Source organism: Bombina bombina, chromosome 9 (genome assembly GCF_027579735.1).
Source record: "Bombina bombina isolate aBomBom1 chromosome 9, aBomBom1.pri, whole genome shotgun sequence".
NCBI lineage: Eukaryota > Metazoa > Chordata > Amphibia > Anura > Bombinatoridae > Bombina > Bombina bombina.
Window position 1 is genome coordinate 107,717,696 of NC_069507.1, and position 15,634 is coordinate 107,733,329.

The 15,634-nt window shown below is 38.9% G+C and overlaps 1 protein-coding gene across 1 annotated transcript in view; it reads left to right on the forward strand.

The window, feature by feature from the left end:
• Positions 1–15,334, forward strand: part of NOC3L (NOC3 like DNA replication regulator) — a 179,314-nt gene extending 163,980 nt beyond the window's left edge. The window contains exons 20-21 of the mRNA XM_053692316.1: positions 2,312–2,396; positions 14,490–15,334. Coding sequence (XP_053548291.1) covers positions 2,312–2,396; positions 14,490–14,609 — 205 coding nt within the window. The 3' untranslated portion in view covers positions 14,610–15,334. The remainder of the gene's footprint in view (positions 1–2,311; positions 2,397–14,489) is intronic.
• The last annotated feature ends 300 nt before the right edge of the window (positions 15,335–15,634 follow it).

Below are 15,634 nucleotides of genomic sequence, written 5' to 3' on the forward strand. Positions count from 1 at the left end.
AATGTTACATATATATATTAATTGGCAGTAGTGGATGTTCCTGGGATAATTTTATTTTTTGTTTGTTTGGGGGTGCATATGTCCACTGACAGCTGTTGTAGTAAGCCAATCTGTCGCTTGAGATGAATTGTGCACAAACATGCATTTCCTGTTACTTTAAGACACTATTTAAACAGCTTTAAAGGGACAGTAAAGTAATTTTTTTAAACAACTTTCCAATTTACTTCTATGATCTAATTTAATTTATCTGAATCCTGAAAGAAATTACTTGGGTTTAATGTCCCTTTTAAATTAGCGTTTTTGTGCAAAAAAAATACTTTAACCTGTCTACTTATTTGATTTCGAGTTTCATATCTCTTTAAACTATGAGCAATAATCACTAAATTCAACAACTGATTGGCAATTGCATTTAAAAAAAAAGGAAGCTGTTAATAGAGAATCTCATTTTAAAATAAATGCAGCAAAGTTGAAGGTAAAGTGCATAATATCTCATAAAGAAAGCCACAGGAAACTGTTAGACTTATTCTAGTTTTATTGATATGTTAATATGCTTTAAATAGATTTATCATTTTTATAACAAAGTGTATTGAGACATAGTTAATAAATGTATATGTTGTAGATAAGTATGAAATCACCTTTAAAATTACATTCCCTAAAGATGGAAACTGCAGCTGATTTAATTAGCAGCGCTAGTTACACATCTGGGTTGTGCGACTAACATTGCTGTTTGGATTTCGGGACCTGCAGTGGAATCTGTTGGCGCACTACAAATAACTGATAATAAGGAGGTAGTCAATGCCAATACCTTAGATACATTTAAATATGTCTTGGATGCATTGCTGGCTGAAAACAGAATTCAGGGATTTGATTGGTTGTGTAAAATGGGACAGCTTTCTAATTGTTTAATGGAAGTTCAATCGTCACCTTGTTTAGTGTAAATCAGGTACTCTATATAGGTTAAACTAAATGGGCTTCTGTCTTCTTTCAACCGCGTCTACTGTGTTACTATATGTATAACTGAACTCTTGCACATGCTAAGTAAGTAGATGGTGCATCAGAAAGTGTGCATATATAAATACTGCACCATCTAATAAGTAAATAGGGCAGTCTCTTAAAACTACATGCTCTGTCTAAATCATGAAAGTTTAATACTGACTTGCGTGATCCTTTTAATAAAATATATATTATATGTATTGTATATATTATATTAATTGCCTTTAAAATAATCCCTGAGGGGTCTTGTAATATTGAAGAGGTAACTTCTAGAATCTCGCCAGACCAGAGAGCTTTAGGGAATTGGGACCCATGTGAGTTCATCCTTTAGTTGATAAACTGCAGAATACTTCTATCTCCAGCTAATAAGCTCACTAACAGCAATTGTGCTCCATCCATGTGCTCCAGTCCCAGCTGGGTCGCTAATCTGAATCTTCTAAAGTCTCACAGGATTTGATCTCATAAGAATATAGCTAAGAGCTTGGTGCTGCTCCTTTGCAGATTCTTCAGGTTTTTCTTCATTATCCCTATTGAACCTATGCTCAAATTGCTCAGTTTTCCTCCTCTCATTATCTGATTGCAGCTAAAGGGGACATTAAACACTAAATAAATGCTAGATAGAATGATGCATTCAAAGAAAAACATTAGTCTGACAATAACTTGTAGATGTATTTTTTAAAGTTTCATCAACTGGTTAAATATCAACAAAATGAGTGTACTAAAGCAATGGGAGCTGCCATTTGTAACTTAGGTTACCTTCTCTGCTGTGGCCAATTAGGGACAGTTATAAATAATTCACTAGAGTGTGCAGCCAATGGCTGTGTAGAATATAACAGTGTTCTGCACTTCCATTTCTAACAGGAACTGAAATGCTCACCATTTCAGAATGGAATTACAGGAAAAGGGGACAAAATAAATAATGAAAGTATATGGCAGACTTTTATATATATATATATATATATATATATATATATATATATATATATATATATATATATACAGTTTATCATTTTATATTACCATCTCTAAGCGTTAAATGTCCCTTTAAGATGCTACAAGGTGCAAGTATCTCTGAGTTCCTGTACATAAGTATCTAAACTGAGGCTCACTTTACCTTTCCAAACTGAATAATAAAAATAGACCACATGATTGCACAATGTCAGCAGCAGAATGAATGTGATGTTGTTTCCTTGTATTACATAATTCACTCTTCAGATGAATGTGCTGTGATTTTAAGAAACACGATGACACCATTTTAAAAATGCCAACAACCAATTGGATTCTTTTTAACCCATTCCTTCTGGGGTTTTTTTTTCAGGTCTGCTCTGGAACTATTTGCAGATTATAGTATAAATGGAATGACATTCAACCCACCTGTTAACGAATCTGTTCCTAAAAGAAAGGTATGTCCTATATGTACTTACCAACTAGGAATAGTAAAGAAGTCACACTGCTACCAATTAACACTATATAAAACTGTAATCTATAAACCACAGCAGTAATTCTCAGATTTTTCATGTGACAACCATAAATTGAGATTTAAAGCCACTGTTAAAAAAAATATCATGGTATCTTTCTTTTCTTATAAACAATTTTAAAGGGATAGAAAGGTCAAAATTCAATGTGCATGGTTGCATTTCATTTTTTAAATTGAAGCATTTTTGCAATGTACTTCTAGTTAAAGGTATTACAGTTTTCCAGCAGCATATGCACATACTGTATGCTGTGAGCGCCTGTGTATTCAAACATCATGGTGGTGTGTATTGTTTAAATTGTTATCCAATCAGCACTATAGCTACAACAAAAGTGCCATTTGGAGAAAACGCTGATTGGACAACAATTCAACCTTTAGCTCACAGAAAAATGTACTTTTGAAGTGGGCGGCGGAGAGTGGAGTATTTGAATTTTATATCTATATTGAGAGTTTACAATCACTTTAACTTGTGTCATACAAGCCCTTACTGACATTCTGGCATGTGGTGTTTAAATACTCTAAGGTCTGCTGTCTCTGAATGTTTTATTGTTAGTTTCTTAACAATAACATTGATTTTATAGAAACACGATAACCACAATTTTGCTTTTATGATTCAGGATGAGCAATTTTAAACAAAAAAAATGGAAATAAGGGAGGCGCTCCAAGCTAAAGGTATCAACACTAAAACAAATTTAATAAAACATATTAATGATCACAGAATATAAATACAAAGGGACGTCTCCCCATAATAAATAAATAAAGCTAATATCCTAAAAAGTCTAATGACCGCTAATAACCTAAAAAATCTATTGAACGCTAAAACTAATACAGGTTTATAAAACAAACAAGATAATCGGCAGTGCCTATGTAGTTATTGTGATTCAGGCAGAAATGAATATTATTTTATAACATCAAAACAAATGACAGAGTTCCGTTAATTGAAATACCACCAAGCTGCCTTATTAGAGAAAAGCCGTAGCTGCCAAATATAATGTTCAGAGAAATGAATCCGTTGTCCAAAGTTCTCTTACTTTGTAAGATATTTGTGTGTCAACACCAAAAAGCCGTGTACTTTACCAAGTTGTAGACTTGTCAGTTGCTGGTCTTACTCCCTCGCCCGGTCCTCACCTCGAGCGGGGCTGACTGTAGCTTTGGCGTCTGACGTCACAGAAAGGTGTTCCGGCTGAAGGTAGAGGCCGATTCTTGCGCTCCCCTCTATGCGCTGTACTCCCGGTCCTCTTTAGAAAGCCCTGCACTTAGTGCTAGTAGCACGCAGGGGGCTGTAAAGCAGATAGGTATAATGGATATCCAAAACAGTGTTCCCCAATACAGAGGCTCTGCTCCTTAAGAGAAACTGTCCCAATAATGTAACCCGGGTTATTTAGGTGAGACTCCAAATGCGATTCCAGAGATATGGTTAGTTGTTACAATGGTAATAACAACAGCACTGCCAACACATACGACGCGTTTCGCCCACCTATGGGCTTTATCAAGATAGTGGTGGCTAGTGTGAGTGGCCTTATTTAAAGGGATAGCTTCCAGTCTAATTGGTGTTGGTTTTGATTGGCAGATCGGCTTAAGGCGGTATTTGACTTTAATGACAGTTTCTTTTTTAAGGTGGTATTTCTCTTCTCTTTGCTTTAAATGGAATTATACAGTCCTACTTCTAAAAAAGCATTCACAGGTATAGACTTGAATCTTGTTGAATTAATATATATATACACAATAAATCTCCAGAGCAAGGAATCAAAAATGTATAGTCAAAGTCTGAGTCATTAAACGTGATATGTGAATTACAAATTAAGTCACAAAACTAATAATTATCTAATAGACTTCCCAGAGTCGATATAACTTGGGGTATTCTGAAAGTTAATAATCAATGGAGGGGAGGTAATATTGAAAGAACCCTACTTATAAGGGAAGCGGAATATATTTACAAGTATGACACCTTATACCCAAAGGGATTAAATTCCGAATTAGATCTTTCCCCCTTTTTATTTGAAGGTTAAAAGAATCATTTTAGGACACTTGTAAGTTTAGACACCACTATGCACTTTATTATAGGATTAGGGCTATTATTTTTTCTGTTAGAACACTGTAAGTTATATCGACTCTGGGAAGTCTATTAGATAATTATTAGTTTTGTGACTTAATTTGTAATTCACATATCACGTTTAATGACTCAGACTTTGACTATACATTTTTGATTCCTTGCTCTGGAGATTTATTGTGTATATATATATTAATTCAACAAGATTCAAGTCTATACCTGTGAATGCTTTTTTAGAAGTAGGACTGTATAATTCCATTTAAAGCAAAGAGAAGAGAAATACCACCTTAAAAAAGAAACTGTCATTAAAGTCAAATACCGCCTTAAGCCGATCTGCCAATCAAAACCAACACCAATTAGACTGGAAGCTATCCCTTTAAATAAGGCCACTCACACTAGCCACCACTATCTTGATAAAGCCCATAGGTGGGCGAAACGCGTCGTATGTGTTGGCAGTGCTGTTGTTATTACCATTGTAACAACTAACCATATCTCTGGAATCGCATTTGGAGTCTCACCTAAATAACCCGGGTTACATTATTGGGACAGTTTCTCTTAAGGAGCAGAGCCTCTGTATTGGGGAACACTGTTTTGGATATCCATTATACCTATCTGCTTTACAGCCCCCTGCGTGCTACTAGCACTAAGTGCAGGGCTTTCTAAAGAGGACCGGGAGTACAGCGCATAGAGGGGAGCGCAAGAATCGGCCTCTACCTTCAGCCGGAACACCTTTCTGTGACGTCAGACGCCAAAGCTACAGTCAGCCCCGCTCGAGGTGAGGACCGGGCGAGGGAGTAAGACCAGCAACTGACAAGTCTACAACTTGGTAAAGTACACGGCTTTTTGGTGTTGACACACAAATATCTTACAAAGTAAGAGAACTTTGGACAACGGATTCATTTCTCTGAACATTATATTTGGCAGCTACGGCTTTTCTCTAATAAGGCAGCTTGGTGGTATTTCAATTAACGGAACTCTGTCATTTGTTTTGATGTTATAAAATAATATTCATTTCTGCCTGAATCACAATAACTACATAGGCACTGCCGATTATCTTGTTTGTTTTATAAACCTGTATTAGTTTTAGCGTTCAATAGATTTTTTAGGTTATTAGCGGTCATTAGACTTTTTAGGATATTAGCTTTATTTATTTATTATGGGGAGACGTCCCTTTGTATTTATATTCTGTGATCATTAATATGTTTTATTAAATTTGTTTTAGTGTTGATACCTTTAGCTTGGAGCGCCTCCCTTATTTCCATTTTTTCTGTTCACTATCATCTAGACAATTGCAGGGATATTTGTCTTTTAAGGGGGTGTGTGGTTATCTGTTTGGCCCAGCGCACCAATCTACCCCTTTTTTTCGTTTGCAATTTTAAACAACTTTTACTTATTTTATTTAATATGCTTAATTAACTTGGTATCCTTTTTTGGAAAGGACAAACGCACTACTGGAACGCGCTAGCTGAATACATTGGGTGAGCCAATGAATATATATATCTATATAATCTGCCCTCATGGGACAACTACCTGGGCATGCACTCGAAATGGATAAATACAACTGACAGTGAAGCCTTAGGATTTTGCAAAATGTTCCAAATTTATTGGCGTTTTGGGGGATTACACTCCCCTTCTTCAGAAGGAGGAGAGTGTAATCCCTGAAAAGCGTCAATAAATTTGGCACATTTTGCAAAATCCTGAGACTTCACTGTCAGTTGTATTTATAAATACAGTAGTACTTTGTTGCTCCTGAGTCTACCTAGGTATGCTTTTCAACAATTGATACCATGAGAACGAAGTAACTGAGATAATATAACTAAATTGGAAAGTTGTTTAAAATTGTTAGCTCTCTCTGAAACATGAAAGAAAAATGTGGGTTTCATGTCCCTTCAATCTCTGGGTCCATAAAAATAACACTCGGGTGCCCCAAAATGATCACCACAGTTATGTTCAGCTGTGTATCTGTACAGTAGAACCCTGAAATATCCCAGGTGAGGCGTAAACATTTATAATCACAACAGCCAGAATGAAATGACTCAGCACATGCGCCCGTAGGCTTTGTTTTTGCATAGACTGGTTTTGTAATTAAAGGTACATTCTAGTACAGGGGTAGGCAAACCTGTCCTCACGCCTACCTAACAGGCCAGAATTTCAAGAAAGAATCAGCCGATTAGTATACATGGTTATTAACCTGCTCTCCCCCAAGGTAATACTGAAAACCTGACCTGTTAGGGAGCAATGAGGGCAAGTTTGAAAACCCCTGTTCTAGTACAAAAAGTGTTTTAGTTTGTTTAAACATTTTATTTTTACAGAATAAATTAGCTCCCAACCATGTGGATTTCACAGGTTACAAATTTCTGTCCCTCTCTCTCTTCAGTATAAACCATTACCAAGTGAATCAAGGCCCCCCCACCCTTGTGCTAATCTCTGAAGATGTAGCCTGAAGCCTCCGAGTAGCGGGCGGCAGCTGGGAAATGTTTTATAAAACGTACGCAGTGTGTGCCTTTTAGCTTCAGTGCCAGGAACCAGTTAGTACGTTGTATTTTCCTCTCACGCAGGGCACCATATTATTGATTGTATCTACTGTAGCATAACTTATTGCCTATGTTTATTTGCTTTTCCCCATATATAACTGTGCTTTTAGTGATATCTACTTGATGTGTGGTGCCCGTCTTGCAGGATTTTTAGTGTACGATTGTATTTACTTCTGTTATTAAATATATTCAGTTCTCTTGGGGTATTCTCTTCAACAATGGATTCTATAAGAACAAAGTGAAAATTCTCTAATAATAGAGGTAAATAAAAAAATAAAAAAATGTTTGCTCTGTCATAATCATTAAAAATAAATCGGTTTAATGACCCTTTAATATAAACCCACTGTTGAATTGCATTTATTTGAATAATGATCACTGAGCTGCCAATTACAGCAAAGCGACAATTGCATCATGTGGTAGTAACCTGAGTCAGCTGACTACTCCCAGTATTTTAATTGCACATTTTTTTTTCTTTGTGCCACTTTCTGGCAGTGGCAGTTCTTGGGGTCCTATTCACCCCTTTTCCTAACTATATCCGCTCCAAACCTCAAGTAATATAATAGGGTTTGTTATGAATTTAAAATTAAAAGTTGGAAGCAGTTTATGTATATAAATTAAAATGTGAACAACAAAAATTAGTTATAGGTTCAACCTGGACATTTTTTTAGGTAATGTGACATTATATTAAAAAATTATTTCCCGATAAAATGTTTAATTTGACATTATTAATCATGATTTATTTTGTCTGCTTGTCGTGTAATTTAACTCTGAAAATTGTAGTGTTTCCGCGTCCACCAGAGGGGCTGGAGTGCATACTCTGACCCTCCTACTTGCAGCACAATGATTGGTTGGTATGCCAGGGAGCTCATTTATGGAACTGGAAAGGCAAAATAGATGGCAGCACTCCAGTAATTTTAAAAGATGTTCTGTTTATTCACATCAACCCCAGGTAAAACAAAAAATCGACGTTCGGGTGTTACCCCTTAATCATGTTGCATGCAACATGATTAAGGGGTAACACCCAAAACGTTGTTGATTTTTTTGTTTTACCTGGAGTGGATGTGAATAAAAAAAAAAACATCCTATTTTGCCTTTCTGGATTATCTTTTGGGACTTTTGTGTGAGGTCCTGGATGCACAGGTGCTGGATACAGTCTACTCTACTCATTTATAGAACTCCCAGATAGGTAACTGTAAAGGAAATAAGATTTAGATATCTCCTGGATAGGTAACTGTAAAGGAAGTAAGATAAACACTCAAGGCTTTCCAATTCCTTTTTCTCTTGTTAAGTGTGTTCAGTCCACGGGTCATCCATTACTTATGGGATATATTCTCCTTCCCAACAGGAAGTTGCAAGAGGATCACCCAAGCAGAGCTGCTATATAGCTCCTCCCCTCACATGTCATATCCAGTCATTCTCTTGCAACCCTCAACAAAGAAGGAGGTCGCGAGAGGAGCTGGAGTTTTTACTTAACTATTAACTATTCTTCAATCAAAAGTTTGTTATTTTAAATGGCACCCGGAGTGTGCTGTTTTTCTATCTCAGGCAGTATTTGGAAGAAGAAACTGCCTGCGTTTTTTATCTATGATCTTAGCAGGCGTAACTAAGATCCACTGGCTGTTCTCGACATTCTGAGGAGTGGGGTAACTTCAGACTGGGAATAGCATGCGGGGTACTCCGCAAATGAGGTATGTGCGGTACTTTATTTTCTGGGAATGGAATTGACTAAGAAAATACTGCTGTTACCGTATGATGTAAGTACAGCCTTAAATGCAGTAGTAGCAACTGGTATCAGGCTGATAAATGTATGCGCAGTCGAGTTATTTTCTAGGGACTAGAATTTGATTGAGAAAATACTGTTAATACTGAAATAATACTTAAGCCTTCTCTGCAGTGGTAGCGACTGGTAGCAGGCTTAGTGATAGCTTTGCATGACATTGAAAAATGTTGTTTTTTAATAAAACGTTTACTGGCATGTTGTTCGTTTTTTTGTGAGGTACTTTGGTGATAAATCGCTTTGGGCATGATTTTTTCCACATGGCTAAACATATTTTTCTGCATGGAAACCGTTATATCAGGGCTCCCACTGTTGTGATTGGAGTGGGAGGGCCCTTGTTTTAGCGCCTTGTTACGCAGTTAAAATTATTGCACAGTCTTCTGCTTCTTCCTCCTTGATCCAGGACGTCTCTAGAGAGCTCAGGGGTCTGCAAATTTCATTTGTGAGGGAGGTAATCAGTCACAGCAGATCTGTGCTGACTGTGATTAAAAGCGTTAAATCTTAATTGATTTCTGTTTTATCCGATTTGGGTATCGAGGGGTTAATCATCCTTTTGCTAATGGGTGCAATCCTCTGCTAATAGTACACTTCTTGTTAGGAATTGTTTAATTATATCTGTATTTTTGAAGCGCTGCACTGTTTTTTATATTGCTTGTAAAACTTATTGAAAGTGATTTCCAAGCTTGTTATTTTCATTGCTAAGTCTGTTTTAAACATGTCTGATTCAGAGGAAACTGTTTGTTCATCATGTTCAAAAGCCAATGTGGAGCCCAATAGAACGATGTGTACCAATTGTATTGATATTGCTTTGAATAAAAGTCAATCTGTACCGATAGAGAAGCTATCACCAGACAACGAGGGGGAAGTTATGCCGCCTAACTCTCCTCACGTGTCAGTACCTGCGTCTCCCGCTCGGGAGATGCGTAGGATTGAGACACCTAGTACATCTAGGCCCCTTACAAATACATGATATGGCTAATGTTATGAAAGAAGTATTATATAATATGCCCGAATTAAGGGGCAAACGCGATAGCTCTGGGTTAAGGACAGAGCACGCTGATGACACGAGAGCCATGTCTGATACTGCGTCACAACTTGCAGAACATGAGGACGGTGAGCTTCATTCTGTCGGTGACGGTTCTGATTCGGGGAGACCGGATTCAGAAATTTCAAATTTTAAATTTAAGCTTGAGAACCTCCGTGTGTTACTAGGGGAGGTATTAGCGGCTCTGAATGATTGCGACACGGTGGCAATTCCAGAGAAATTGTGTAGGTTGGATAGATACTATGCGGTACCGGTGTGTACTGGCGTTTTTCCTATACCAAAAAGACTTACAGAAATTATCAGTAAGGAGTGGGATAGGCCCGGTGTGCCTTTTTCCCCTCCCCCGATATTTAGAAAATTTTTCCCTATAGACGCCACCACACGAGACTTATGGCAGACGGTCCCTAAGGTGGAGGGAGCAGTTTCTACGTTAGCCAAGCGTACCACTATCCCGGTGGAGGATAGCTGTGCTTTCTCAGATCCAATGGATAAAAAATTAGAGGGTTATCTTAAGAAAATGTTTGTTCAACAGGGTTTTATATTGCAGCCTCTTGCATGCATTGCGCCTGTCACGGCTGCAGCGGCATTCTGGTTTGAGTCTCTGGAAGAGGCGATTCGCACAGAGCCGTTGGATGAGGCCTTGAGCAAAGTTAGAACCCTTAAGCAAGCTAATGCGTTTGTTTCAGATGCCGTAGTACATCTAACCAAACTTACGGCTAAAAATTCCGGATTCGCCATACAGGCGCGCAGAGTGCTCTGGCTTAAATCCTGGTCAGCGGATGTAACTTCCAAGTCTAAACTACTTAACATTCCTTTCAAAGGGCAGACCTTATTCGGGCCCGGCTTGAAGGAAATTATTGCTGACATTACGGGAGGTAAGGGCCACGCCCTTCCTCAGGACAGGGCCAAACCAAAGGCCAAACAGTCTAATTTTCGTGCCTTTCGTAACTTCAAGGCAGGAGCAGCATCGACTTCCTCCGCTCCAAAACAGGAAGGAACTACTGCTCGTTAGACAAGGTTGGAAAGGCAACCAGTCATGGAACAAGGGCAAGCAGGCCAGAAAGCCTACTCCCGCCCCTAAGACAGCATGAAGTCAGGGCCCCCTATCCAGAGACGGATTTAGTGGGGGGCAGACTTTCTCTCTTCGCCCAGGCTTGGGCAAGAGATGTGCAGGATCCCTGGACGTTAAAGATTATATCTCAGGGATACCTTCTGGATTTCAAATCCTCTCCTCCACAAGGGAGGTTCCATCTTTCGAGATTATCGACAAACCTAGTAAAGAGAGAGGCATTTCTACAATGTGTACAAGACCTCTTAATCATGGGGGTGATCCACTCAGTTCCACGATCGGAACAGGGACAAGGATTTTACTCAAATCTATTTGTGGTTCCCAAAAAAGAGGGAACCTTCAGACCAATCTTGGACTTAAAGATCTTAAACAAATTCCTAAGGGTACCATCGTTCAAGATGGAAACCATTCGAACCATCCTACCCATGATCCAAGAGGGTCAATATATGACCACGGTGGACTTAAAGGATGCTTACCTTCATATACCGATTCACAAAGATCATTATCGGTACCTGAGGTTTGCCTTTCTAGACAGGCATTACCAGTTTGTGGCTCTTCCCTTCGGGTTAGCCACGGCCCTGAGAATTTTCACGAAGGTTCTGGGCTCACTTCTGGCGGTACTAAGACCACAAGGCATAGCGGTGGCTCCGTACCTAGACGACATTCTGATACAAGCGTCAAGTTTTCAGAATGCAAAGTCTCATACAGAGATAGTTCTAGCATTTCTGAGGTCGCATGGGTGGAAAGTGAACGTGGAAAAGAGTTCTCTGTTACCACTCACACAGGTTCCTTTTCTAGGGACTCTTATAGATTCTGTAGAGATGAAGATTTACCTGACGGAGTCCAGGTTATCAAAGATTCTCAATGCTTGCCGTGTCCTTCATTCCATTCCAAGCTCATCGGTAGCTCAGTGCATGGAGGTAATCGGCTTAATGGTAGCGGCAATGGACATAGTGCTATTTGCGCGCCTGCATCTCAGACCGCTGCAACTATGCATGCTTAGTCAATGGAACGGGGATTACTCAGATCTGTCCCCTTTGCTAAATCTGGACCAGGAGACCAGAGATTCTCTTCTCTGGTGGTTGTCACCGGTTCATCTGTCCAAAGGAATGACCTTTCGCAGGCCAGATTGGACGATTGTAACAACGGATGCCAGCCTTCTAGGCTGGGGAGCAGTCTGGAATTCCCTGAAGGCTCAGGGATCGTGGACTCAGGAGGAGAAATTCCTCCCAATAAACATTCTAGAATTAAGAGCAATATTCAATGCTCTTCTGGCTTGGCCTCAGTTAGCAAAGCTGAGGTTCATCAGATTTCAGTCGGACAATATCACGACTGTGGCTTACATCAATCATCAAGGGGGAACCAGGAGTTCCCTAGCGATGTTGGAAGTCTCGAAGATAATTCGCTGGGCAGAGTCTCACTCTTGCCACCTGTCAGCGATTCACATCCCAGACGTAGAGAACTGGGAGGCGGATTTCCTAAGTCGCCAGACTTTTCATCCGGGAGAGTGGGAACTTCACCCGGAGGTATTTGCTCAACTGATTCGTCGTTGGGGCAAACCGGATCTGGATCTCATGGCATCTCGCCAGAATGCGAAGCTTCCTTGTTACGGATCCAGGTCCAGGGACCCGGGAGCGGTGCTGGTAGATGCATTAGCAGCCCCTTGGATTTTCAACATAGCTTATGTGTTTCCACCATTTCCGTTGCTACCTCGGCTGATTGCCAGGATCAAACAGGAGAGGACATCGGTAATTCTGATAGCGCCTGCGTGGCCACGCAGGACCTGGTATGCAGACCTAGTGGACATGTCGTCCTGTCCACCATGGTCTCTTCCTCTGAGGCAGGACCTTCTAATTCAGGGTCCTTTCAACCATCCAAACCTAATTTCTCTGAGGCTGACTGCCTGGAAATTGAACGCTTGATTCTATCAAAGCGTGGGTTTTCGGATTCGGTTATTGATACATTAATACAGGCTCGGAAACCTGTGACAAGAAAAATTTACCATAAGATATGGCGTAAATATTTATATTGGTGCGAATCCAAGAGTTACTCATGGAGTAAGGTTAGGATTCCTATGATATTAGCTTTTCTACAAGAGGGTTTAGAAAAGGGTTTATCCGCTAGTTCGCTAAAGGGACAGATTTCAGCTCTGTCTATTCTTTTACACAAACGTCTGGCAGAGCATCCAGAAGTCCAGGCCTTTTGTCAGGCTTTGGCTAGAATTAAGCCTGTGTTTAAAGCTGTTGCTCCTCCATGGAGCTTAAACTTGGTTCTTAAAGTTCTTCAGGGTGTTCCGTTTGAACCCCTTCATTCCATTGATATTAAGCTTTTATCTTGGAAAGTTTTTTGTTTTTGATGGCTATTTCCTCGGCTCGAAGAGTCTCTGAGTTATCTGCCTTACATTGTGATTCTCCTTATCTGATCTTTCTTTCAGATAAGGTAGTTCTGCGTACTAAACCTGGGTTTTTACCTAAGGTTGTTTCTAACAGGAATATCAATCAAGAGATTGTTGTTCCATCATTATGTCCTAATCCTTCTTCAAAGAAGGAACGTCTTTTGCATAATCTAGACGTGGTCCGTGCTCTGAAGTTCTACTTACAGGCAACTAAAGATTTTAGACAAACTTCTTCTCTGTTTGTCGTTTACTCTGGACAGAGGAGAGGTCAAAAGGCTTCGGCTACCTCTCTCTCTTTTTGGCTTCGTAGCATAATACGTTTAGCCTATGAGACTGCTGGACAGCAGCCTCCTGAAAGAATTACAGCTCATTCCACTAGAGCTGTGGCTTCCACCTGGGCCTTTAAAAATTAGGCCTCTGTTGAACAGATTTGCAAGGCTGCAACTTGGTCTTCACTTCATACTTTTTCCAAATTTTACAAATTTGACACTTTTGCTTCTTCGGAGGCTGGTTTTGGGAGAAAGGTTCTACAGGCAGTGGTTCCTTCTGTTTAAAGTTCCTGCCTTGTCCCTCCCATCATCCGTGTACTTAGCTTTGGTATTGGTATCCCATAAGTAATGGATGACCCGTGGACTGAACACACTTAACAAGAGAAAACATAATTTATGCTTACCTGATAAATTTATTTCTCTTGTAGTGTGTTCAGTCCACGGCCCGCCCTGTCTTTTTCAGGCAGGTTCTAAATTTTAAAATTATAACTCCAGTCACCACTGCACCTTATAGTTTCTCCTTTCTCGTCTTGTTTCGGTCTAATGACTGGATATGACATGTGAGGGGAGGAGCTATATAGCAGCTCTGCTTGGGTGATCCTCTTGCAACTTCCTGTTGGGAAGGAGAATATATCCCATAAGTAATGGATGACCCGTGGACTGAACACACTACAAGAGAAATAAATTTATCAGGTAAGCATAAATTATGTTTTTTTCCGAACACATAGTTTTACATGTTTATCTTCAGATCTTTTGCAATACAGTAAGTAATGTCTGATGGTAAAAAAAAAAAAAAAAAAGTTGTATGTCCCTTTAGTAGGAGATTGATCTGTTGGGAGAATAAATAATTATTGCCACTTGTTTTCTTTTCCCCTTTCCTCAGGCAAAACCTAAAGTGCATGAGCTAAATGAGAACTTAAACGAGTTCATTCAAACGCAGCTTGAAAAGGTATCTACAGAACAGCTGGATTTTGCAAGTCTTTTTAAACCACAGTCTACATGATCTGTACTGAACTGTGCAAGAACAAGCTGAAGAACACGTATTCCACTTATGGACATTTTTAAAACAAAAACGATACATCTGGAAGGAAAATGATTCTGGTGCCCTTGTATATGTGACACTTATAGACGATGTTACAGATCATCAGCACCATAAATAAAACATTTCTCTCACAAAAAAAGCTTTGCTTTGTTTTTAAAAAGATTTCTTGCGCCTCACATAGTTTATGATATTTAATGATTCAAACGTGTGGATGACAGAAAACGTACAATAGCAAGTATAGTTTATTCCCTTAAAATAACGGTCTTTTAATTGTACAACACAAACTGTTTATTTTCATCATATACAAATACAACTGTGTTTCAAGTGTGTATACATTAAGTAGTCCGGATCAAAACTGACTTACAAATCAAATATTTCAAAACTGGCACAAAAAGTCAAATGTTAAAACATTTTTTGATATACATAAATGTATCACAAAACTCGCAGGACAAATATAACACTGAAAGCACAAGTAATACGCGTTACATTGCAATATTTATAATACATTTAGAGTTGATTATGTGCTCTATTGACCAATCTTCTGTTGAGTGGTGAGCTACAGGCTATTAAAGGGACGGCAAAGTGATATATTTCTTTAAATGTGTATCTCTTCTGGTTCATGTCATATATAATCATCTATTTAATGTGCATGTTTCCTTATTACAATAAAAAGTTATGTATATTTATACACTTTTTCCCTGTCTTCCTTTTAAAAAATAGAATCACGATCGAGCCAAACAGAGGCTATATTATTTGAGACATTAATGCTTATTTTTGTTAAAATGCTGCTGTCTGCTCATTTGCTAGTGATATATGGATTAAAGGAACTGTCAAAATTAAACTTTCATGATTCTGATAGGGTATGCAATTTTAAACAACTTTCCAATTTACTTTGATCAAATTTGCTTTTTTTCTCTTGGTATTCTTAGTTGAAAGCTAAACCTAGGTAGGCTCATATACTAATTTATAAGCCCTTGACAGAGTTT